Here is a 27400-nt window from a genome sequence, read left to right as displayed (position 1 = left end):
ACTGCAACCACCATTATTCATTTAGTCTGGTTTTTACCACCAGAGAAACATGGGGTTCTGGTAACATGGGGATTGGGTAAATTGGGGTATGGGGTAACTTTGGTTTTTGGTAACATGGGTTTTGGTATCATGGGATAACATGGGTTTTGGTATCATGGGGTAACATGGGGTACTGGGTAACATGGGGTTCTGGGTAACATGGGGTTTGGGGTAACATGGGGTTTTTGGTTACATGGGGTTTTGGGTTACATGGGGTTTTGGTTAAATGGGGTTTTGGGTAACAAGGAGTTTTGGTTACATGGGGTTTTGGGTAACATGGGGGTTTTGGTTACATGGGGTTTTGGTTACATGGGGTTTTGGTAACATGGGGTTTTGGTTACATGGGGTTTTGGTAACATGGGGTTTTGGTTACATGGGGTTTTGGGTAACATGGGGTTCTGGGTAACATGGGGTTTTGGGTAACATGGGGTTTTGGTAACATGGGGTTTTGGTTACATGGGGTTTTGGTAACATGGGGTTTTGGTTACATGGGGTTTTGGTAACATGGGGTTTTGGTTACATGGGGTTTTGGGTAACATGGGGTTTGGGGTAACATGGGGTTTTGGTTACATGGGGTTTTGGTAACATGGGGTTTTGGTTACATGGGGTTTTGGGTAACATGGGGTTCTGGGTAACATGGGGTTTTGGGTAACATGGGGTTTTGGTAACATGGGGTTTTGGTAACATGGGGTTCTGGTAACATGGGGTTTTGGTAACATGGGGTTCTGGGTAACATGGGTTTGAATTATTTTAAGAGAGAAGTCAATCTGTTTTCCAGGATGTATTTATTTTTGACTTTGGCTTCTTATCTTCTTTTTTTGTCTTATTTAGTGTCTCTTAGATTCTTTATCTTATTTAGTGTCTCTTAGATTCTTTATCTTATTTAGTGTCTCTTAGATTCTTTATCTTATTTAGTGTCTCTTAGATTCTTTATCTTATTTAGTGTCTCTTAGATTCTTTATCTTATTTAGTGTCTCTTAGATTCTTTATCTTATTTAGTGTCTTAGATTCTTTATCTTATTTAGTGTCTCTTAGATTCGTTATCTTATTTAGTGTATCTTAGATTCTTTATCTTATTTAGTGTCTCTTAGATTCTTTATCTTATTTAGTGTCTCTTAGATTCTTTATCTTATTTAGTGTCTCTTAGATTCTTTATCTTATTTAGTGTCTCTTAGATTCTTTATCTTATTTAGTGTCTCTTAGATTCTTTATCTTATTTAGTGTCTCTTAGATTCTTTATCTTATTTAGTGTCTTAGATTCTTTATCTTATTTAGTGTCTCTTAGATTCGTTATCTTATTTAGTGTCTCTTAGATTCTTTATCTTATTTAGTGTCTCTTAGATTCTTTATCTTATTTAGTGTCTCTTAGATTCTTTATCTTGTTTAGTGTCTCTTAGATTCTTTACCTTATTTAGTGTCTCTTAGATTCTTTATCTTGTTTAGTGTCTCTTAGATTCTTTACCTTATTTAGTGTCTCTTAGATTCTTTACCTTATTTAGTGTCTCTTAGATTCTTTACCTTGTTTAGTGTCTCTTAGATTCTTTACCTTATTTAGTGTCTCTTAGATTCTTTATCTTATTTAGTGTCTCTTAGATTCTTTATCTTATTTAGTGTCTCTTAGATTCTTTATCTTATTTAGTGTCTCTTAGATTCTTTATCTTGAAGTGTTTCCATTATTAGTCCAGGTATTATTATAATCATCTGTTCATTCTTTGTATTTTTAAACATTTTTTAATAAAGGGGTTTGTTGTTGTTTACCTCTCATGATGTTATTGATTATAAATGTTATGATATTGATTATGATGTAGATTAGTGTTATGTTGTTAGTAGTATAGAGATAATGATGCTATTGATTATAAATGTTATGATATTGATTATGATGTAGATTAGTGTTGTGATGTTGCTCTCTAAACTGCCATGTAATCAACTGGATGCTTTTAATAAAATTACAGGCTGTCAGTCTTGTGTGATTTAATTATTAGACAGACTACAACATACAGTATGAATTAACTGAGATCAGTCTGTGTGATTCCCCTCTTGGACAGACTACAACATACAGTATGAATTAACTGAGATCAGTTTGTGTGATTCCCCTCTTGAACAGACTACAACATACAGTATGAATTAACTGAGATCAGTCTGTGTGATTCCCCTCTTGGACAGACTACAACATACAGTATGAATTAACTGAGATCAGTTTGTGTGATTCCCCTCTTGAACAGACTACAACATACAGTATGAATTAACTGAGATCAGTCTGTGTGATTCCCCTCTTGGTAGGATAAGGTGCTTCTACACCTGCATTGCTTGCTGTTTGGGGTTTTAGGCTGGGTTTCTGTACAGCACTTTGAGATATCAGCTGATGTACGAAGGGCTATATAAATACATTTGATTTGATTTGATTTGATTAGTAGACCAACCCAAGCTGTACTGTTCAGTAGGATAATAGTAGACCAACCCAAGCTGTACTGGTCAGTAGGATAATAGTAGACCAACCCAAGCTGTACTGTTCAGTAAGATAATAGTAGACCAACCCAAGTGGTACTGTTCAGTAGGATAATAGTAGACCAACCCAAGCTGTACTGTTCAGTAGGATAATAGTAGACCAACCCAAGCTGTACTGTTCAGTAGGATAATAGTAGACCAACCCAAGCTGTACTGTTCAGTAGGATAATAGTAGACCAACCCAAGCTGTACTGTTCAGTAGGATAATAGTAGACCAACCCAAGCTGTACTGTTCAGTAGGATAATAGTAGACCAACCCAAGCTGTACTGTTCAGTAGGATAATAGTAGACCAACCCAAGCTGTACTGTTCAGTAGGATAATAGTAGACCAACCCAAGCTGTACTGTTCAGTAGGATAATAGTAGACCAACCCAAGCTGTACTGTTCAGTAGGATAATAGTAGACCAACCCAAGCTGTACTGTTCAGTCGGATAATAGTAGACCAACCCAAGCTGTACTGTTCAGTAGGATAATAGTAGGCCAACCCAAGTGGTACTGTTCAGTAGGATAATAGTACACCAACCCAAGTGGTACTGGTCAGTAGGATAATAGTAGACCAACCCAAGCTGTACTGGTCAGTAGGATAATAGTAGACCAACCCAAGCTGTACTGGTCAGTAGGATAATAGTAGACCAACCCAAGCTGTACTGGTCAGTAGGATAATAGTAGACACACCCAAGCTGTACTGTTCAATAGGATAAAAGTAGACCAACCCAAGCTGTACTGTTCAGTAGGATAATAGTAGACCAACCCAAGCTGTACTGTTCAGTAGGATAATAGCAGACCAACCCAAGCTGTACTGTTTAGTAGGATAATAGTAGACCAACCCAAGCTATACTGTTCAGTAGGATAATAGTATTACAATTATTGAAACAGAGAAACTGACGAAGAAACAGGTTTCAGAATTGATCTAATTTTAATTTCAGGTTTTCGTTCTCAAAGTAGGACTTTTATAAACAGAAAAACAATACAATTGTATGTTTTATTTATTTGTATATAACAATGATTAAACCACATCAGGAGATCACGTTTGAGTTTAGGGAAAAATCTAAGAAATGTAGATTTTAGAGTAGTTCCCCTTTAATTCAAGTGTGAACCTGTAGTACAGACACCTACACTATTGTTGGAATAGCAGTGTTTATATAGTACAGACACCTAGCACTATTGTTGGATTAGCAGTGTTTATATAGTACAGACACCTAGCACTATTGTTGGATTAGCAGTGTTTATATAGTACAGACACCTAGCACTATTGTTGGATTAGCAGTGTCTCTGTAGTAGACACCTAGCACTATTGTTGTATTAGCAGTGTTTCTATAGTAGACACCTAGCACTATTGTTGGATTAGCAGTGTTTATATAGTACAGACACCTGGCACTATTGTTGTATTAACAGTGTTTATATAGTACAGACACCTAGCACTATTGTTGGATTAGCAGTGTTTATATAGTACAGACACCTAGCACTATTGTTGGATTAGCAGTGTTTATATAGTACAGACACCTAGCACTATTGTTGGATTATCAGTGTCGATATAGTACAGACACCTGGCACTATTGTTGGATTAGCAGTGTTTATATAGTACAGACACCTAGCACTATTGTTGGATTAGCAGTGTTTATATAGTACAGACACCTAGCACTATTGTTGGATTAGCAGTGTTTATATAGTACAGACACCTAGCACTATTGTTGGATTAGCAGTGTTTATATAGTACAGACACCTAGCACTATTGTTGGATTAGCAGTGTTTATATAGTACAGACACCTAGCACTATTGTTGGATTAGCAGTGTTTATATAGTACAGACACCTAGCACTATTGTTGGATTAGCAGTGTTTATATAGTACAGACACCTAGCACTATTGTTGGATTAGCAGTGTTTATATAGTACAGACACTTGTTGGATTAGCAGTGTTTATATAGTACAGACACTATTGTTGGATTAGCAGTGTTTATATAGTACAGACACCTAGCACTATTGTTGTATTAGCAGTGTTTATATAGTACAGACACCTAGCACTAACATTGACAGGACAGTTACAGCCACAAGTTCACTGGTTAGGTAGGACACAAGATATCTGTTAGATAGGAACAACAGTAGTGACACATGGTTAGGTAGGACACAAGATATATATGTTAGATAGGAGCAACAGTAGTGACACATGGTTAGGTAGGACACAAGATATCTGTTAGATAGGAACAACAGTAGTGATACATGGTTAGGTAGGACACAAGATATCTGTTAGATAGGAACAACAGTAGTGATACATGGTTAGGTAGGACACAAGATATCTGTTAGATAGGAACAACAGTAGTGATACATGGTTAGGTAGGACACAAGATATCTGTTAGATAGGAACAACAGTAACGTTAGTGATACAAACCCTCAATGTGAAGTGATATTAATCCATAAATACAGAGCACAAGTACAACCCTTTTATATAAACCTTTTAAGGTAGTAAGAAAATAAACATTCACTTAATATTTCAACAAGTCACCTGCTAGTAAATCACCTGCTGGTAATAACTAGCGTGACATTGTAGTGCAGAGACCAACGGTGCTCGTTAGCTCGTCATTAACACCGCTAGCTAAGACAGCAACAACTTGGTTAACTGGCTGAAATAGGTCTTCAATTCATGAACGGCTAAATACATATCTACAGAGCCACATTCGCTATTGACTTTAGGATATATGAACCAGTTTTCCAAAACCACTATTGTGTTATACAGTTTGAAACCGTTTTCAGTTTTCCTGTCAGACTGAGGAGCGGGCAGACCAACTTCCCAAATAGGGGAGAAGCACTCAAAACACACTAGTTGTTCTTTCAAAGAAAATTATACAAAAATGGTAGGTCTGAAGACCTCTCGTATTACCAACCTTACTACAATGGCAGCAAATATTTTAATGAATTCAGTAACACATAATGAAAGGAAACGTAATTTATATCACCCTTTTTCCTGAGGTGAATGGTTTCACCCACTACTCTCCCGGAACTGAGGCTTTGACATCAACAGTTTCACTTTGTTCCACCTTTGGTGAGCAAAACAGCTAATAACGTAGCTAAATACTGACATTATCCTCCATCGAGATATCTGTTCATATCTAAATACATGGCTCTGCTTTGGTCTATTCCATTGATATTGTCAACCTGAACATTACATTGTGTAGCTCCCTTCAGTAACCACGAGCACAACCGTTCCTTGATTTTAACTGGCGGCTTTATTCTGTAGTTTTAGTCAGAATTATCACCTTCCGTGAGAACTATAAAGTAAATGAAAAATACAGTTAAGCACACTCTTACAACCTTATCTTACGAGTGACTTATTAGCTTGGTATAACTCTGAAGTGATTACATACATAACAGTTTAACCGGCGTTATAACGGGTTCAGATTAAACACATGAATAAAGGAGAAAATACCTCTTGAAAAAATACGGCTGCTTATTACAGAAGGGAGGAAATCAAACTTCACACTTATTAGTCCTGGCATGAATTCACACTTCATCCTAACATACACTCTTCAACCTTTATGAACTACACCCGATGACATGAAAACTTAGCTGACGCAGCGCAGGATTGCCTTCCCTCCAAAAGTGTGTTGCTACAATAAGGATCCCCGTTACAACAATTACAATTAGCTACGTAGTTCCGCTTGTATTATCATTTCCCCCGCACAGCGGACACGTAAACAATTCAAACAAAAGACAACGACATAACCTGTAAGTCTAACTGTCAGTTACACATTGAACATGTGAGTCATTTAGCAGACGCTCTTATCCAGAGAGACTTACAGTAGTGACTGGATACATTTTCATACGTTGCATTGGCAGGACAATTCCATTAGTAGTTGGGAGGAGAGCAGAAACAGCCTAACACCTCCACTGATACTGTGTAACCTGTCTGCAGTCAACCAGCCATCCAGACTGAAGTGAAGGCCTTGTTACAGAATGAAAACACCTTCTCTTTCGTCGGCATGGCAACCTGTAAACATGTCAGTGGCGTCACAATGTTGCACAACAGCAGCAGAACATTGGATGGAGGGTCATTGTATCATTACACAGTGTCCCTGTCTATTCTACTGTATTGGTACATGTGGTATTACAATGCATTAGAAGATCTGTAGACGGCAGCATTGAAACAATTTACAACACATCGTCAACTAGCAACCTACTCTGTTTCAGTGCTGTTTAAATATCCCACTTATTTTATTCTGCTGTTAGAGGCCATCAGTACAGACAGTCAGGAAAATAGTCTGTAGCAAGTTTTTTTTCTGTCAAACCTGGGAAGTGTGTCTATATAGGTAAGTACATATACAATTAGGATTTTACTTTAAGGTCAAATGTACTGTAACTGTCTAGTTGTGAAGAGAATCTAAATATATTGTTTATTGACCTCCTCACCTCTCCATACTAGCACCATACGTTCTGTTGTTTACTGATCTCCTCTCCATTCTAGCACCATACGTTCTGTTGTTTACTGATCTCCTCTCCATTCTAGCACCATACGTTCTGTTGGTTACTGATCTCCTCTCCATTCTAGCACCACACGTTCCGTTGTTTATTGACCTCTTCCCCATTCTAGCACCAAACGTTCTGTTGTTTACTGATCTCCTCTCCATTCTAGCACCATACGTTCTGTTGGTTACTGATCTCCTCTCCATTCTAGCACCACACGTTCCGTTGTTTATTGACCTCTTCCCCATTCTAGCACCATGCGTTCTGTTGTTTACTGATCTCCTCTCCATTCTAGCACCATATGTTCTTCAGAAGCTGGACAGCATATTAATAGAATCCATCTTCTCTCACCCTCTCCCCTCAAGACCTACATCACACAAGATGCTTCAGAACAACAACAGCAACAAGCTGGTGAAGTTGCTACCAAACAGGAACAACCCTGACGACGATGACAAGAACCACAAGCTGGTGAAGTTGCTACCCAACAGGAACAACCATGACAACAACAACAACAACAAGCTGGTGAAGTTGCTACCCAACAGGACAACCATGACAACAACAACAATAACAAGCTGATGAAGTTGCTACCCAACAGGACAACCATGACAACAACAACAATAACAAGCTGGTGAAGTTACTACCCAACAGCAACAACCATGGCAACAACAACAACAAGCTGGTGAAGTTGCTACCCTACAGGAACAACCATGACAACAACAACAACACGCTGGTGAAGTTGCTACCCAACAGGACAACCATGACAATGACAACAACAACAAGCTGGGGAAGTTGCTACCCAACAGGAACAACCATGACAATGACAACAACAACAAGCTGACAATGCCACCAGCCATACTGCTCATTCTGTGTATGATTTCCTGCAAGACAGGAATACCAGTGTTTTGCCATGGTCAGCGAAGAGCCAGGATCTCAGTCCCATTGAGCACGTCTGGGACCTGTTGGATAGGAGGGTGAGGGCTAGGGCACGTCTGGGACCTGTTGGATCGGAGGGTGAGGGCTAGGGCACGTCTGGGACCTGTTGGATCGGAGGGTGAGGGCTAGGGCACGTCTGGGACCTGTTGGATCGGAGGGTGAGGGCTAGGGCACGTCTGGGACCTGTTGGATCGGAGGGTGAGGGCTAGGGCACGTCTGGGACCTGTTGGATCGGAGGGTGAGGGCTAGGGCACGTCTGGGACCTGTTGGATCAGAGGGTGAGGGCTAGGGCACGTCTGGGACCTGTTGGATCGGAGGGTGAGGGCTAGGGCACGTCTGGGACCTGTTGGATCGGAGGGTGAGGGCTAGGGCACGTCTGGGACCTGTTGGATCGGAGGGTGAGGGCTAGGGCACGTCTGGGACCTGTTGGATCAGAGGGTGAGGGCTAGGGCACGTCTGGGACCTGTTGGATCGGAGGGTGAGGGCTAGGGCACGTCTGGGACCTGTTGGATCGGAGGGTGAGGGCTAGGGCTAGTTTTTCCTAGCCACCGTGCTTCTACACCTGCATTGCTTGCTGTTTGGGGTTTTAGGCTGGGTTTCTGTACAGCACTTTGAGATATCAGCTGATGTACGAAGGGCTATATAAATAAATTTGATTTGATTTAGGGCACGTCTGGGACCTGTTGGATCGGAGGGTGAGGGCTAGGGCACGTCTGGGACCTGTTGGATAGGAGGGTGAGGGCTAGGGCACGTCTGGGACCTGTTGGATCGGAGGGTGAGGGCTAGGGCCATTCTCCCCAGAAATGTCTGGGAACTTGCCTTGGTGGAAGAGTGGGGTAACATCCCACAGCAATAACTGGCAAATCTGGTGCAGTCCATGAGGAGGAGATACACTCAGTACTTAATGCAGCTGGTGGCCACACCAGATACTGCCTGTTACTTTTGATTTTGACCCCCTCCCCCCTATGTTCAGGGACACATTTTTCAATTTCTGTTAGTCACATGTCTGTGGAACTTGTTCAGTTTATGTCTCAGTTGTTGAATCTTGCTATGTTCATACAAATATTTACGCATGTTAAGCTTGCTGAAAATAAAGGCAGTTGACAGTGAGAGGACGTTTCTTTTTTTGCTGAGTTTAGTTCTTACTGACAGACTGGGTTGGTAGAAAGAGACAGGGGAGGAGAGAGAGATGAGAGAGAGAGAGAGAGATAGGACTTATTGACAGACTGGGTTGGTAGAAAGAGACAGGGGAGGAGAGAGAGATGAGAGAGAGAGAGAGAGAAAGATAGGACTTATTGACAGACTGAGTTGGTAGAAGGAGACAGGGGAGGAGGGAAAGAGAGATGAGAGAGAGATATGACTTATTGACAGACTGAGTTGGTAGAAGGTGACAGGGGAGGAGGGAGAGAGAGATGAGAGAGAGATATTACTTATTGACAGACTGAGTTGGTAGAAGGAGACAGGGGAGGAGGGAGAGATGAGAGAGAGAGATAGATAGGACTTATTGACAGACTGAGTTGGTAGAAGGAGACAGGGGAGGAGGGAGAGAGAGATGAGAGAGAGATATGACTTATTGACAGACTGAGTTGGTAGAAGGAGACAGGGGAGGAGGGAGAGATAGACTGACATTTAAATCAGCTGAATATATTTTCATCACTGACTTCTCACCAGTGATGTCATCATAACCAGTAACATTTTCCTCTCTTGGCCCAGCCCAGCCTGACCCTGACATATAGCATCAGGCCTGTTGAGTTGACTTGGGTAACAGACCTCTAGCTTCTACACCACATCCCCCCTTCTCCTGCTCTAACATGAGACCTCATCAGTACTCATTTTGGGTGCTGGTACTGTTTCTATTTAGGTGCTGGAACATTAAGTCAATATTCTATAAGAGGTGAACTCAAGCAGTAGAAAGTTAGAGGTGATATTATAGGACACTATGTGAAACGTTGCTGCTCTGTCAGCAGTTTCCTGTGGAGTTGTTCTAATGTCAGTGTTTCCTGTAGGTAGGTGTGTTTAACTGATCTTATCTGCTTAAAGGTTTGTCACGTCATAGAAGTAAGGAAGAGATGAGATAGAAGTCAGATAGCCTAGCAGTATTTCTCAGGAGGGGGAGGGGGAGGGGGAGGGGGAGGGGGTGAGAGAGAGAGAGAGAGAGAGAGAGAGAGAGAGAGAGAGAGAGAGAGAGAGAGAGAGAGAGAGAGAGAGAGAGAGAGAGAGAGAGAGAGAGAGAGAGAGAGATATGACTTATTGACAGACTGAGTTGGTAGAAGGAGACAGGGGAGGAGGGAGAGAGAGATGAGAGAGAGAGATATGACTTATTGACAGACTGGGTTGGTAGAAGGAGACAGGGGAGGAGGGAGAGAGAGATGAGAGAGAGAGAGATATGACTTATTGACAGACTGAGTTGGTAGAAGGAGACAGGGGAGGAGGGAGAGAAAGATGAGAGAGAGATATGACTTATTGACAGACTGAGTTGGTAGAAGGAGACAGGGGAGGAGGGAGAGAGAGATGAGAGAGAGAGATATGACTTATTGACAGACTGAGTTGGTAGAAGGAGACAAGGGAGGAGGGAGAGAGAGAGATATGACTTATTGACAGACTGAGTTGGTAGAAGGAGACAGGGGAGGAGGGAGAGAGAGATGAGCGAGAGAGAGATAGGACTTATTGACAGACTGAGTTGGTAGAAGGAGACAGGGGAGGAGGGAGAGAGATGAGAGAGAGATATGACTTATTGACAGACTGGGTTGGTAGAAGGAGACAGGGGAGGAGGGAGAGAGAGATGAGAGAGAGATATAGGACTTATTGACAGACTGAGTTGGTAGAAGGAGACAGGGGAGGAGGGAGAGAAAAACTGACATTTAAATCAACTGAATATATTTGTATCACTGACTTCTCACCAGTGATGTCATCATAACCAGTATCATTTTCCTCTCTTGGTCCAGCCCAACCTGACCCTGACATATAGCATCAGGCCTGTTGAGTTGACTTGGGTAACAGACCTCTAGCTTCAACACCACATCCCCCCTTCTCCTGTTCTGACATGAGACCTCATCAGTACTCATTTTGGGTGCTGGTACTGTTTCTATTTAGGTGCTGGAACATTAAGCCAATATTCTATAAGAGGTGAACTCAAGCAGTAGAAAGTTAGAGGTGATATTATAGGACACACTATGTGTAACTTTGCTGCTCTGTCAGCAGTTTCCTGTGGAGTTTTTCAAAAGTCAGTGTTTCCTGTAGGTAGGTGTGTTTAAATGATCTTATCTGCTTAAAGGTTTGTCACATCATATAAGTAAGGAAGTAATGATATAGAAGTCATATAGCCTAGCAATATTTCACACTCTTCAGTCCTCTCCTTATGACAGTAGACTTGTTTCGCTCAGTGGAGCCCCAGTTAGAGAGAGATATGATACCTGCAGTGGTACTGATGACCCTGTTGTGGAGCACAGGTAGGATGCTGTTATACTGATATACACTTGTGACAGTTACTGAGATATGTTTTGATATTGTAAGATATATTATAATTTGCAGGGTTAGTAAAATAACATACAACTGGAAGCAGACAGTAAAAATGTGTCTCAAAGCAGGACAATGATGTGATCACCTGTAAATGTACTTTACTGTAGTCTAACTGTCCATCTGGGGACAGGCACTAATGTCAGTTAATTTGTGATGGTGTCATGCATCTGACTGTTGTATATTCAGTGTGTCAATGATTGATTGTATCTGTCTCTATGTAAATGAAGGAGAGTATATATTATATTTAATATTGGTCTTATGTTAGAGCAGGAGAAGGGGGATTGTCGATGGCAGAGGTCTGTGACCTGAGTCAAGCTCAACAGGCCTGATGCTATATGTCAGGAAGAGAGAGAGAACGAGAGAGTGAAAGGAGGGGTGGGGAGGGCAGAGGAGAGAGTAGTGGAGAGAGAGAGGAGAGGAGGGCAGAGGAGAGAGTAGTTGAGAGAGAGAGGAGGGGAGGGGACAGAGGAGAGAGTAGTGGAGAGAGAGAGGAGGGAAGGGGACAGAGGAGAGAGTAGTGGAGAGAGAGAGGAGGGAAGGGGTAGAGGAGAGAGTAGTGGAGAGAGAGAGGAGGGGATGGGACAGAAGAGAGAGTAGTGGAGAGAGAGAGGAGGGTAGGGGACAGAGGAAAGAGTAGTGGAGAGAGAGAGGAGGGAAGGGGACAGAGGAGAGAGTAGTGGAGAGAGAGAGGAGGGAAGGGGACAGAGGAAAGAGTAGTGGAGAGAGAGAGGAGGGAAGGGGACAGAGGAGAGAGTAGTGGAGAGAGAGAGGAGGGAAGGGGACAGAGGAGAGAGTAGTGGAGAGAGAGAGGAGGGAAGGGGACAGAGGAAAGAGTAGTGGAGAGAGAGAGGAGGGAAGGGGACAGAGGAGAGAGTAGTGGAGAGAGAGAGGAGGGAAGGGGACAGAGGAGAGAGTAGTGGAGAGAGAGAGGAGGGGAGGGGACAGAGGAGAGAGTAGTGGAGAGAGAGAGGAGGGAAGGGGACAGAGGAGAGAGTAGTGGAGAGAGAGAGGAGGGGAGGGGACAGAGGAGAGAGTAGTGGAGAGAGAGAGGAGGGGAGGGGACAGAGGAGAGAGTAGTGGAGAGAGAGAGGAGGGAAGGGGACAGAGGAGAGAGTAGTGGAGAGAGAGAGGAGGGAAGGGGACAGAGGAAAGAGTAGTGGAGAGAGAGAGGAGGGGAGGGGACAGAGGAGAGAGTAGTGGAGAGAGAGAGGAGGGAAGGGGACAGAGGAGAGAGTAGTGGAGAGAGAGAGGAGGGAAGGGGACAGAGGAGAGAGTAGTGGAGAGAGAGAGGAGGGAAGGGGACAGAGGAAAGAGTAGTGGAGAGAGAGAGGAGGGGATGGGACAGAGGAGAGAGTAGTGGAGAGAGAGAGGAGGGAAGGGGACAGAGGAGAGAGTAGTGGAGAGAGAGAGGAGGGGATGGGACAGAGGAGAGAGTAGTGGAGAGAGAGAGGAGGGAAGGGGACAGAGGAGAGAGTAGTGGAGAGAGAGAGGAGTGGAGGGGACAGATTATAGCTGAGGGAAATAGGTGTGATGAGGGTGCTGCAGTGACCCCAGAAAAATACAAAAAAGTTTTTCTTTACTTTTTGGAAAACCATTTCCCCCCCTAGTAGTCCAGGACTGTATCAGTGGTTTGATGTACCCTTCTGTAGCGAGCCCAAAATAAACTTCTTGCTCTGGGCCTACATCATCATCCTCTGTCATCCTAATCCCTACCTGTAGTCTACCTACCTCTGGTATAATGCATTTCTACCTCTCACTCCATCAGTGTTGCTCTGTCTGCATCCTAATCCCTACCTGTAGTCTACCTACCTCTGGTATAATGCATTTCCACCTCTCACTCCATCAGTGTTGCTCTGTCTGCATCCTCATCCCTACCTGTAGTCTACCTACCTCTGGTATAATGTATTTCTACCTCTCACTCCATCAGTGTTGCTTGTCCACCTTCCTGAATTAACAGATGACCAGATCAATAATGCTGGCATAACGTCATTAAATATTGCTAAATTATTTAGCTATAGTGTGGATGTAGGGCTGTTTTTAGAGTATAATGTAACCCAGTTACTGCATATTCAACACAATAATATCAGACAGACAAGCTGGCCCGGGGGAGAAAAAAAATGTGTGCTGCCTCCGTGTTGGCTACTATGTTGCAATGTGAGTTGTCTTGTTGATACAAAGTGTTTCAGTTTCTCCGGGCCGCCTTGTTCGTTTATACAATGTTTCAATATTATCAGAGCCACCTTGTTGATGCAATGCTTCAGTATTCACAGAATGCTTCCTTTCCAACATGAAGGGCACTTTTCAGCATTTGCCATATGATCAATGAGGATGACCATGTTGCAAATGTACTGTCCCTTACTGGACGTCCACGAGTTCCGCTGTTCTGGAAAATTCCACCAGATGGAGACTGGCTGCTTATTGCAAATGTACAAAACATCACCAATTTGACATGGCCATTTCTCCTAAATGGTAAAGACTTTGAAGATTAAACTCGGTATGCACGGGTTTGGCCAATTGGGCTATGAGCCCAGAAACAAGATGGCGTCGAGGCCTCATCGCTTTTTGAGTTATGGCCCATTTTCTGGGATTAAAGGTAAAAAACAGCGCTCATTTGACCGCTTCACGTCAAAGTACATGACCCTATGGTGTTAGGAAAAAGACAACAAGCCATTTATCTATCGTAATTTACGAGACATCGCACAATGTACAATTGATTATGGTTAAAGAACTGTGTTTTCTTTCTTCAAAAAAGTGACAGATCCTGTTGCGGCCTGTTCAGACTAATCCGTTAAGGCGGGTTTCAGACTAATCCGTTAAGGCGGGTTTCAGACTAATCCGTTAAGGCGGGTTTCAGACTAATCCGTTAAGGCGGGGTTCAGACTAATCCGTTAAGGCGGGTTTCAGACTAATCCGTTAAGGCGGGGTTCAGACTAATCCGTTAAGGCGGGTTTCAGACTAATCCGTTAAGGCGGGTTTCAGACTAATCCGTTAAGGCGGGTTTCAGACTAATCCGTTAAGGCGGGGTTCAGACTAATCCGTTAAGGCGGGTTTCAGACTAATCCGTTAAGGCGGGTTTCAGACTAATCCGTTAAGGCGGGTTTCAGACTAATCCGTTAAGGCGGGTTTCAGACTAATCCGTTAAGGCGGGTTTCAGACTAATCCGTTAAGGCGGGGTTCAGACTAATCCGTTAAGGCGGGTTTCAGACTAATCCGTTAAGGCGGGTTTCGGAGCTCTACGTGATTTCTGTGACTTTCTGTGATTTTCTGAAATCACACACAGTCAATGGGAAGTGACACAGTGTGGGGCTGACAGACAGACAGAGCATGCAATAGTTTCCTGCATTCGAACCACAAAGAACCACTTTAAATGCATGTTCTAGAGCTTAAGTCGATCGTGCACGGTGAGTTGTGTGGTTCTAGAAGGTTCTCGGGCCCGAGAACCAGCCTTGCACATTTGCAATGACTTCAATTCATTTTGACCATCGCAATAATGACAACATTTACAAATGCCCCAGAGTCACAAGACTAGGTGCATTGAAACCGCCTCGACCCATAGAGACGGACCCTAACGTTTCTGTCCGATATCTCATTCAAGGACCCCGTAGCAAATCCTGGAAAAAGTGGATTTTCAGCACCAATTAATGTCACTCTTCAGACTAATCCGTTAAGGCGGGTTTCGGAGCTGACTTATCGAGCCGAAACCCGGAATTCGGGGTCGCCTCAGCTAGGCCTAAACATAATGTCAGAACTGGACCCGCAACTAGAATGTAACTAATTGTTCTATTTTTTTTATTATGGTTTAAACAGAAGGCGCTGTGAATTTTGGGCCTGCTCTGAAATATGTGATAGTTGGCTTTTAAACGAGTTGGACAAAGTGGGATTAGTGTCAGTTTGTATCAGTTTGGTGTCAGAATGATATCTTATTGACTGATGGACGCTGACTTGCTGGCTGACTTTTGTGTATTTGCAATAAGTTTAAACAGTGAACAACCATCATCAAAATTACAGACTGAAGTCAACACTAAAAGTTTTGGAAAATGGCATCACCGTAGTCTTTAGGCCGTGCCAAGTTCATGGAGATGCCCCATTTGACCGTAGCTCGCTCTGTCTGACCGTAGCGACCGTGCAAATAACAGGCCCGGAATGAAGCCTGACTAGTAGGGATTTAATGATGTTTTGGACATATTGTGGCATCTGGGTTACACAGAGACACGCCGTTTTCAATGGGCTTATCGGGGGGAGGTTGGGGTGGACTAGCCACAGAGTTATTCTGGCTGCGTGCACCGGTTTATGTAGCCTGACACATCCAAGTTTATCCCTAAGGATAACATGGGTGTACAGGTTATCCTCTAACTCTGCTTTTGTGCAGGCCATTTTCAAAATTCCTTTTGCCATGTATTCAGGGTCACATGTGCCTCTACAGATATCAACATGAAAATGTTATTGTCACCTTCATATCCCAAAGGGGAAATGTGAACTTTACCATCAAATAGTGCTGAAATGCCCAAATGGAGAGGCTTAAATCATCATAGAAAGGGAAACAAATGGCATCACCATAGTCTCTAGGCCGTGCCGAGTTCAATGAGACGCCCCATTTGACCATAGCTCACTCAGTCTGACCGCAGCGACCATGCAAATAAGAAGGCCCAAAATGAAGCCTGGCCTAAATTTCAGGTGCTTTTGGGTGGCAGTGGTAGAAACGTTAGGGTTAGAAGCACAAGTCAACCTCAGGAACGTTCCTAAGGTCTTCCCGATCTGTGCAAGCCTAACCTTAACCGTGTGGCATTAACCCTTAACAGTGAAAACAGGGTGTTTACATCAAACAGTTTGCAATGACTTCTCTCCCCATTGGAATACATTGCCTGCTCCACAAAATTCAACCTGAAGCCTATGTGGGTTATCATTGCCTTATGAACCTGTTTTCGATGACCATCCATCAGGCCACTATGAGGTCTACCTGTGTTGATTCTAAGCTTCCTGGAGCAACCGGAAGTGGTTAAATTCACCCTAAAGGTGTTTTGATATACCCATCCTGCAATTTGTGAAAACACTGCATTCAACCCTCTGTAAATCAGTCAGTTCTTAACGTAAAGACTTAAAACTCAGGATTCTGTAAAAGCCTACGCCAACGAGGATATGTGTTTACTTTAAGCTTCCTGTGCCAACCGTAAGTGCCTTAAATTGGGGTCATAGGGGCTGTTTTGAAGGGTTCAAAAAGTCACATCTTTCCAAAACTTCAATTGTGTGATTAGGCAACCCTCATGAACTGTAAATCAGTCATTTCTCCCATCAAATTTCCAAGAAAAACTCTCACACACACACAGCAAGGATGGTGTGACAGTGAGGGGCTTAGAGACACACAGAGCCTGCAATAGTTCTCTTCGTTGGAACTATCAAAGAACCGTCAGACCTAGAGCTCTGAATCTTTAGAACCCTTTTCTAGAGGTTAAGTCGATAGTGCACTGTGAGTTATGTGGCCCTATTAGGTTTTAGACCGAGACACAGCCTTGTACATTTGCAATAACTTCAAATCATTTTGACCAATGCGAAAATGACAACATTTACAAAAGTCCCAGAGTCACAGGACTAGGTGCATTGAACCCACCTCGGCCCATACAGACGGACCGTAGCAAAGCTCGGAAAAAGTGGATTTTCAGCACCAATTAAGGTCGCTGCTCAGGCTTCGAATGACCTATCGAGCCGAAACTTGGGATTCGGGGTCACCTCAGCTAGGCCTACACATAGTGTTGGAACTGGACCCGCAGCTAGAATGTAACTACGTGTTTTACGTTTAACCTCTCTAAGGGGTGTGGGACGCAACCGTCCCACCTGGCCATCATCCAGTGAAATTGCAGAGCGCCAAATTCAAAAACAGAAATACTCATCATAAAAATTAATAACATACAAGTGTTATACATCGGTTTAAGATGAACTTCTTGTTAACCAGTTGCATCTCTAGGGGCGCTATTTCATTTTTGGATAAAAAACGTTCCCGTTTTAAGCGCGATATTTTGTCATCACGAAAAGATGCTCGACTATGCATATTCTTGACAGTTTTGGAAAGAAAACACTCTGAAGTTTCAGAATCTGCAAAGATTTTGTCTGTAAGTGCCCCAGAACTCATTCTACAGGCGAAACCAAGATGATACGTCAAACAGGAAATGAGCAGAATTTCTGAAGCTCTGTTTTCTAATGTCTCCTTATATGGCTGTGAATGCGACAGGAATAAGCTTAGACCTTCTGCCGTTTCCCCAAGACGTCGGCAGCATTGTGACGTATTTGTAGGCATATCATTGGAAGATTGACCATAAGAGACTACATTTTCCAAGTGTCCGCCTGGTGTCCTGCGTCGAAACTGGTGCGCAAAGCCATGTGCAAGTATTTTTCCATTTGATTGAGAGGGGAAACCATGCTTCCACGAACGATATATCATCGAAGAGATATGTGAAAAACACCTTGAGGATTGATTCTAAACAACGTTTGCCATGTTTTCAGTCGATATTATGGAGTTAATTTGGAAAAAAGTTTGCGTTTTGAGGACTGAATTTTCGTTTTTTTTTGGTAGCCAAATGTGATGTACAAAACGGAGCTATTTCTAATACACAAAGAATATTTTTGGAAAAACTGAGCATCTGCTATCTAACTGAGAGTCTCCTCATTGAAAACATCTGAAGTTCTTCAAAGGTAAATTATTTTATTTGAAGGCTTTTATGTTTTTGTTGAAATGTTGCGTGCTGGATGCTAATGCTAATGCTAACGCTAAATGCTACGCTAGCTAGCTACTTTTACACAAATGATTGTTTTCCTATGGTTGAGAAGCATATTTTGAAAATCTGAGATGACAGTGTTGTTTACAAAAGGCTAAGCTTGAGAGATGGCATATTTATTTCATTTCATTTGCGATTTTCATGAATAGTTAACGTTGCGTTATGGTAATGAGCTTGAGTCTGTATTCACGATCCCGGATCCGGGATGGGGAGATCAGAAAGGTTAATCCAAACACGGTGTCAGATTTCAAAAAGGCTTTATGGCGAAAGCATATTATGCCAAATAGAGGAGTTTCCGGCGACAGTTCCCAGTCCAGAGCTTCCGGCGACAGTTTCCAGTCCAGAGCTTCCGGCGACAGTTTCCAGTCCAGAGCTTCTCCAGCGACGTTCTGCGGTCCGGAGCCTCCAGCGGTGGTTCCTAGTTCAGAGCCTCCAGCGGTGGTTCCTAGTTCAGAGCCTCCAGCGGTGGTTCCTAGTTCAGAGCCTCCAGCGGTGCTTCCTAGTTCAGAGCCTCCAGCGGTGGTTCCTAGTTCAGAGCCTCCAGCGGTGGTTCCTAGTTCAGAGCCTCCAGCGGTGGTTCCTAGTTCAGAGCCTCCAGCAGTGGTTCCTAGTTCAGAGCCTCCAGCGGTGGTTCCTAGTTCAGAGCCTCCAGCGGTGGTTCCTAGTTCAGAGCCTCCAGCGGTGGTTCCTAGTTCAGAGCCTCCAGCGGTGGTTCCTAGTTCAGAGCCTCCAGCGGTGGTTCCTAGTTCAGAGCCTCCAGCGGTGGTTCCTAGTTCAGAGCCAATGGCGATGATCCACGGTCCAGTTCAACAGAAGCGGAGGGATCAGCGTAGGGAGCGGGGGCTACACCCGAACCGGAGCCACCACCGAGGGTAGATGCCCACCCGGACCCTCCCCCTATAGGTTCAGGTTTGCGGTGGGGGGTCCGCACCTTTGGAGGAGGGGTACTGTCACGCCCTGACCTCTGTTTTTTCTAAATATTTTGGTTAGGTCAGGGTGTGACGAGAGTGGGTATTCTAGTTTTGTTCATCTAGGGTTAGTTTTGTTCATCTAGGGTTTTGTATTTCTATGTTGGCCTGATATGGTTACCAATCAGAGACAGCTGTTTATCATTGTCCCTGATTGGGGATCATATTTAGGCAGCCATTTCCATTTTGTTTTTTGTGGGATCTTGACTATGTTTAGATGCCTGTCTGCACTATTTTGTATAGCTTCACGTTTTGTTGGTTTTGTTGTTTCTGTTAAGTGTTTCATTCATTAAAAGAGAATGTACGCCTCCCATGCTGCGCCTTGGTCTCACTCATACGACGATCTTGACAATATTATCATTTTAGCTTGCTAGTAAATAAATAATCAACTAAAATTGGTCCAGACTCATTGGTGAGACCCGGGTTTGTGCAGATTCCCGAATTATGCGACGTTCAGAATGAGACTGTAGAGGAAATTGATTGTTCAGCGACTGTTGTAAAATCGATATTCTGATATTCTTTGAGTTCATTTGGGAAATAGAAACTCAATAAAAACGATTTTCCCATGGTGCCACAGGTTAATGAGTTAATCATTTCCTGATTAATTTAATCACGCAATTATAACCTGTTAATCATTTGATGAGCAGCAGTCGCCACATTAACTAATACAACGTCACAACAGACAATAATTCCTTCATATATATATACTGTAGTTTAAGGTTATTTTAGTGTCATAAAAAGTGTTAGTTTAAACAAATCAGGATATTTAATTTAAATATGAAAACAATTTAGAAAATGTCACGTCATGTTGGAGTTCAGAATGAAATGGTGGAACCTGAACAGGTTGAACTTGTTGAATTCACTCTTAGAAAAAAGGGTTTCCGACAGGGTTCTTCAGCTGTTATGGGGTATTGTGATGTCATTATGGGGTATTGTGATGTCACTCTTAGAAAAAAGGGTTTCCAACAGGGTTCTTCTTTCATAAAAGGAGGATGGATTCAAATTATTTAAAATGGAAGAATATAACTTCCTGTAGCCTATATAATGTAACAATGACAACAATCCCTTCATATATACTGTAGTTGAAGGTTATTTTAGTGTCATAAAAAGTGTTCATTAAAACAAATCAGGATGTTTGTTGGATGGATTCAGTGTAGGTGTTCTGCTGTGTATCGAGGGGTTTATATGAAAGTGGTAGATTTGTAATTCTTTACAAGAGAAAGTTCTGGATTACTTATCTTTGGGTGACCTCGGGCTACGGTCTTTGACAATTCAGCTACTTTGTTAACTGTCTTACAACTGTCACATTATGTGACAACTGATATACTTAACAAAAGGCACATCTCAATATGTGGTCCAGGTGCCTTAGTGTTCCTATAGAAACCTGTGTCCAAACTCAGCATTAAATAGCATCTAATCAGAATAGTGTACAGAGAGATAAGTTATTACAGCTATTTAAATGTGATGTGTTTTTTAGTGTTTATTCTGTTGCAGCCTGTTCAGGGGCAGAACAACAGATTTGTACCTTGTCAGCTCGGGGATTTGAACTTGCAACCTTCTGGTTACTAGTCCATGCTCTAACCATTAGTCTAACCTGCCGCCCCTATGCTCCATCACCGACATCACTATTCCCCATAATAACAAACAAAAAAATGATTTTTAGAAATGTTTGCAAATGTATTAAAAATAAACAACAGATATATAATACTTGACTTGCCAGGCTTCCTCCAGACATGATGCTCATCATTCAGTTCAGTTCTCATGGTCTGAGATTCTTTATGTGCCTTTTGTCAAACTCCAAGCGGCTGCCATGTGGCTTTTACTTCCATCTGGCCACTCTACCATAATGACCTAATTGGTGGAGTGCTGCAAAGATGATTGTCCTTCTGGAAGGTTCTCACATCTCCACAGAGGAACACTGGAGCTCTGTCAGGGTGACGATCGGGTTCTTGGTCATCTCACTGACCAGGGCCCTTCTCCCCCGATTGCTCAGTTTGGCCGGCGGCCAGCTCTAGGAAGAGTCTTGGTGGTTCCACACTACTTCCATTTAACAATGATGGAGTCACTTAAATGGGGACTTTTCAATGCTGCAGACATTTTTTGGTTCCCTTCCCCAGATCCGTGTCTCAACACAATCCTTTCTCAGAGCTCTACGGACAATTCCTTCAACCTCATGGCTTGATTTTTACTCTGACATGCACTGTGAACTGTGGGACCTTATATAGACAGGTGTGTGCCTTTCCAAATCATGGATGATCAATGGAAACAAGATGCATCTGAGCTCAATTTCGAGTCTCATAGCAAAGGGTCTGAATACTTATGTTAATAAGATATTTCTGTTTTTTTACATTTAATAAATTAGCAAAAAAATCTAAATACAATTTTGTTTGTCATTATGGGGTATTGTGTGTAGCTTGATATAATTAATTTTAGAATAAGGCTGTAAGACAAAGGGTCTGAATGCACGTGTACATGAAGGCAGGGTAAAGTGACTAGACATCAGGATAGATAAAAATAAGGTATTTGAGGTAGATATGTACATGAAGGCAGGGTAAAGTGACTAGGCATCAGGATAGATAAAAATAAGGTATTTGAGGTAGATATGTACATGAAGGCAGGGTAAAGTGACTAGACATCAGGATAGATAATAATAAGGTATTTGAGGTAGATATGTACATGAAGGCAGGGTAAAGTGACTAGACATCAGGATAGATAAAAATAAGGTATTAGAGGTAGATATGTACATGAAGGCAGGGTAAAGTGACTAGACATCAGGATAGATAATAATAAGGTATTAGAGGTAGATATGTACATGAAGGCAGGGTAAAGTGACAAGACATCAGGATAGATAATAATAAGGTATTTGAGGTAGATATGTACATGAAGGCAGGGTAAAGTGACAAGACATCAGGATAGATAATAATAAGGTATTTGAGGTAGATATGTACATGAAGGCAGGGTAAAGTGACTAGACATCAGGATAGATAATAATAAGGTATTTGAGGTAGATATGTACATGAAGGCAGGGTAAAGTGACTGGACATCAGGATAGATAATAATAAGGTATTTGAGGTAGATATGTACATGAAGGCAGGGTAAAGTGACTAGACATCAGGATAGATAATAATAAGGTATTTGAGGTAGATGTGTACATGAAGGCAGGGTAAAGTGACTAGATATCAGGATAGATAATAATAAGGTATTTGAGGTAGATATGTACATGAAGGCAGGGTAAAGTGACTAGACATCAGGATAGATAATAATAAGGTATTTGAGGTAGATATGTACATGAAGAACAGAGCAGAATAAGTAAATTGTCAATGTAAAAGTGTGTGTGTGTGTGTGTGTGTGTGTGTGTGTGTGTGTGTTGTCGTGTCTTTGGCTATGTCGGAATAATTGCTATGACATGCTATTCTATAAAATAATTTATCCGTAATTAATATCACCTGATTGAGCTAATCATGTATATAAGTAATTAACTAAAAAAAGTTTTGAGAATGACACAAATATGAATTTTCACAAAGTCTGCTGCCTCAGTTTGTATGATGGCAATTTGCATATACTCCAGAATGTTATGAAGCGTGACCAGATGATTTCCAATTAATTAAATTCCCTCTTTGCCATGCAAATGAATCCCAAAACAACATTTCCACTGCATTTCAGCCCTGCCACAAAAGGACCAGCTGACATCATGTCAGTGATTCTCTCGTTAACACAGGTGTGTGTTGATGAGGACAAGGCTGGAGATCACTCTGTCATGCTGATTGAGTTCAAATAACAGCCTGGAAGCTTCAAAAGGAGGGTGGTGCTTGGAATCATTGTTCTTCCTCTGTCAACCATGGTTACCTGCAAGGAAACACGCGCCGTCATCGTTGCTTTGCAGAAAAAGAGGCAAGATATTGCTGCCAGTAAGATTGCACCTAAATAAATCATTTATCAGATCATCAAGAACTTCAAGGAGAGCGGTTCAATTATGTGTTTCTACCATATTTAGTATACCAGTCATTTCAGTGAAGGGACCAAGTGCACACATTAGGAGAAAGGAGAGATAATTGGGACAATGCTTCTTTCTGGTCTACAGTCCTGCGTCTGTGACACCAGATTACCACCTAGTGGCCATAAGAGGAACTGTCCTGTCAGTGTGTTTTTACTGCTGGCTTAAAACAACACATGACCTGAAAACAGCATATGATTCATGTGTGAGTACTAAAAATATATATTTTTTATCAAATTGTTTGCTGTAGCGTTAAGAACCATGAAAAACATCCTCAAACCATGATTCGTCCTCCACCAAACTTTACAGTTGGCACTACGCATTCGGGCAGGTAGTTTTCTCCTGGCATTAGCCAAACCCAGATTTGTCTGTCAGACTGCCAGGTGGTGAAGCATGATTCATCACTCCAGAGAACATGTGGTCAAAGCTCCGGAGTCCAATGTCGGAGATCTTTACACCACTCCAACTGACGCTTGGCGTTTCCCATTTGTATCTAAGGCTTGTGTGAGGCTGGTCGGCCATGGAAACCCATTTCATGAAGCTCCCAATGAACAGTTCTTGTGCTGGCGTTGCTTCCAGAGGCAGTTTTGAAACTCGTTAGTGAGTGTTGCAACAGAGGAAAGCCGGTGTTGCTCCTAGACGTTTCCACTTCACAATAACAGCACTTACAGCTAACCGGGGCAAATCTATCAGGGGAGACATTTGACCATCTGACTTGGAAAGGTGGCATCCTATGATGTTGCCATGTTGAAAGTCACTGAGCTCTTCATTAAGGCCATTTTACTGCCAATGTTTGTCTATGGAGATTGCATGGCTGAGTGCTTGATTTTATGCATCTGGCAGGAAGGGGTGTGGTTGAAATAGTATCCACTAATTTGAAGGGGTGTCCACATACTTTTGTATATATAGTGTATGTACACATGGGTGTTGTTGCACCATACCAACGATAAGCCTGTCTTCCCCATCACATCATGAAAGGTCACGTTGATGTTCATTTAACCTCTGTCTCTCTCTTCCTCTGACTCCTCTCTTCCTCCTTTGTTTCTCTCTCTCTCTCTGTCTCTTTCTCTCTCTTTCTCCTCTGTCTCTCTCTTTCTCCTCAGATCTCCAGGCTCAAAGCGTCAGTCCACCAGGTAGGTAGAATATAAATCTACAGTGATTATAGCAGTTCAATATTAGTCAACTTTATTATCCCACATGGAGAAATTCATGTGTCCATACAAACCATTCTAAACCCCAATAACAAGTAGTGTTTTATGGAACTACTAATACTTGTCAACCACAAAGCATTACTGCTGTTAGAATAACAGAATCACTGTCATCATCTGTCCTCACCACTGTGTTTTCCTCTCTGCTGTTTACAGCTGAACTCTCAGTCAGACTGGTGAATGGAACCACTTCCTGTTCTGGGACAGTGGAAGTCTTCAATGAAGGAGAGTGGTCAGGTCTATGTTCTAGTTTGTGGGACATGAAAGATGTTAATATGTGTGTGTAGAGACCTGAGTTGTGGGAATCCTGTAGCTGAATCTAGAGGACCTCTGTTTGAAGATGGAAGAAGAGGAGTCAGACTATATAGTAGTTGCTATGGAAATGAGTCTTCTATTAGACAGTGTGACATCATAGGTGGACGTGGTGTCTGTGATGGTGGATATTATCATCATGTGACCTGTTCAGGTAAGAGACGGGTCATATTGAGAGATTTATTTATACATTATACAATATTACCATGTATCATGTTTTATGTGTTTTATTTCATTTAAATAGAGGGAGAGATGTCAGATGTATTTAAACATTATATTTGTGTTTGTCATATTGGTTTATGGGAGATGTTCATGGGCAGATCATTGTAGTTCAGATGGTACTGAAGTGAAGCTGCCTGATGGATGTCCAGCTGTTTATTTTCTATAAAGTGAAGTGAACTTATTCCTGTCTCCTGCCTGCATTATTCCCAACCCGATCCTGAGTGACTAAGAACCCATTTCTACCTCTTACAGTATCAAACATAGCAAACTACAATCTTTTATCCAACATATTTGTGTTTAGTCCTTGACAGTGTCATCAACAAAACTGATTGAATGTTCAACCAACTCTTTTTCTCTAGAGTCTGTGCGGCTTGTGGGTGGAGCTGGTCTCTGCTCTGGGAGAGTGGAGGTGAAGTCCAATCAGTCCTGGGCCTCAGTGTGTGAAGCTGACTTTGACCGGCAGGATGCAGAGGTAGTCTGTAGGGATGTTGGCTGTGGGGCTCCTGCAGCTCTACAGGGGGGGCTCTATGGAGAAGGTGAGGGTCAGACCTGGGATAAAGAGTTCCAGTGTAAAGGCAAAGAGTCCCTTCTCCTGGACTGTGACACCTCAGACAGAAAACACAACACCTGCCTACCTGGTAATGCTGTTGGACTCACCTGCTCAGGTAAGAAACAGTTTGTCATTCAGTCAACATTGTTTGTCATCTGGAGTGAAGAATATGAGAGACAATATAGGTGTGTTTTAGTCAGAAAATAGTAAGATTACATTCTCTCTCTTTTCTTTTCTCAGAGCCTGATGATGTGAGGCTGGTGGGAGGAGGCAGTCGCTGTGCTGGTGGAGTGGAGCGGTACGACCAGGGAGAGTGGAGGACTGTGGGAGCTGCTGACTGGGATGTAGCTGCAGTAGTGTGTAGACAGCTGGGTTGTGGCTCCACTGTTTCAGCACAACCTGGAAACACCACTATAGGGTTTGGAGTTTCCTGTTCTGGGTCTGAGACTTCACTGAGGGAGTGTTGGAGAATGGATGATCTCCTTCCTGGACTCACAGTGACCTGCTCAGGTAATAACAAGATACACTATATGGCCAAAAGTATGTGGACATTAGTGGATTCGGCTATTTCAGCCACACCTGACAGGTGTATCAAATTGAGCACATGGCCACGCAATCTCCATAGACAAATATCAGCAGTAAAATGTCCTTACTGAAGATGTCAGTGACTTTCAACGTGGAACATCTCGGAGCAACAACGGCTCAGCAGTGAAGTGGTAGACAACACAAGCTCACAGAACGGACCGCCGAGTGTTGAACCACGTAGAGCGTAAAAATAATCCTCTGTTGTAAAACTCACTGCTGAGTTCCACATACTTTTGTCCATGTATTATATCTGATTCCTGGACTCAGAGTGATCTGCTCAGGAAATATCAACATATTATAATTATATTCAACTGATTTCCTTCATTCATACAACTTCCTCTGCACCTCTCATGATGACTGTTTAACTTGTCAGTCTGCTTTACTAAATAGATCACTCAGTCAAATAGGCTTCAAATACAACTTAAATATCCCAGAATGCTTTTGTATGTGAGGGTTATCTCAGTGAACGTCTCTACTAACTACCACTGTCACATGGTAGTCACATGGTTGTCTCAGTGACTGTAGGCCGACTACTCATGTTGCCCTGTGAGGGAGGGTGGCTGGCACTGTTACATGCTGATGTTATTGTCATATCTATAGGAAACTAGTTGAAGAGGTTTTTCTTGTTCTCTTTTATTGTTACAGATCTCCTGGTCCAGCCTGATATCTTCCTGACTGACTCAATGGGAGGGGTCTCCAGGGGCCACCAGGGGCCCGAGATGTTCAGGGGCTACAGCTTCACCATCACCTGCTCCACTCAGCCACAGTACCCAGGAGGCTCCTTCCTTCTCACGTTCACCGGCTCCAACAGAACTCAGCCAGCTGTCAATCACTCTGCTGCCTTCCTCTTCCCTGCCGCAGATGACTACCACCAAGGGAACTACAGCTGTGTTTATGACAATTACGTTTTCTCTCATAGCTTCTCCTCTGAGAGTGAGTTCCTCTCCCTCACCATCACAGGTAACTGAACATGAACCAGACTTATAACTTTGTCATTGACAGATTTCCCACAGATCTATGTGATGATGATCAGTCCCCTCATCAAAGGTGTTTCTGTTTGCAGCCTCTCCTCTGCCAGCCTTCATCATCAGACACGTTGTAGTGCTGCTGATCCTACTGACAGCCATCACCACCTCCTACCTGTACTACAAGGTAAAGACATTTACTCAGACGTTATCAGTCATTTAAACTAGAGGGTGAGGGTGAGGGGTAGAGGGAAGGAGAGAGAATGGAGATACTAGAGAGTAAATGTCTGACTGTTGGTGCTGTGTCTCCCTAGCCCACCAGGAGGCAGATGAGAGTGAACAGGGTGAGCAGCATGGATCTTTATGTCAATGCCATGG

General features: G+C 42.7%; 1 protein-coding gene across 1 annotated transcript; it reads left to right on the top strand.

Moving 5' to 3' along the window:
- Positions 1-24655: 24655 nt before the first annotated feature.
- On the top strand, positions 24656-27025 carry LOC149980489 (scavenger receptor cysteine-rich type 1 protein M130-like). Its single transcript, XM_090188572.1, has 4 exons — positions 24656-24854; positions 25282-25587; positions 25713-25982; positions 26703-27025. Exons 1-4 carry the CDS (start codon positions 24656-24658, stop codon positions 27023-27025), a joined length of 1098 nt encoding a protein of 365 aa, XP_090044698.1.
- Positions 27026-27400: the final 375 nt, after the last annotated feature.

This window comes from Oncorhynchus mykiss, chromosome 10, assembly GCF_057628025.1.
Source record: "Oncorhynchus mykiss isolate SJ-2025 chromosome 10, ASM5762802v1, whole genome shotgun sequence".
Classification (NCBI taxonomy): domain Eukaryota; kingdom Metazoa; phylum Chordata; class Actinopteri; order Salmoniformes; family Salmonidae; genus Oncorhynchus; species Oncorhynchus mykiss.
The sequence above is the reverse complement of the archived record's forward strand: the minus strand, read 5'-3'. Positions and strand labels throughout refer to the sequence as shown.

Coding starts and splice junctions, on each gene's coding strand:
- LOC149980489 (XM_090188572.1), top strand. CDS start 24,656: ATGTTAATATGTGTGTGTAGAGACCTGAGTTGTGGGAATCCTGTAGCT. Junction 25,588..25,712: donor TGTTGGACTCACCTGCTCAG/GTAAGAAACAGT, acceptor TTCTTTTCTCAG/AGCCTGATGATGTGAGGCTG. Junction 25,983..26,702: donor ACTCACAGTGACCTGCTCAG/GTAATAACAAGA, acceptor TTATTGTTACAG/ATCTCCTGGTCCAGCCTGAT.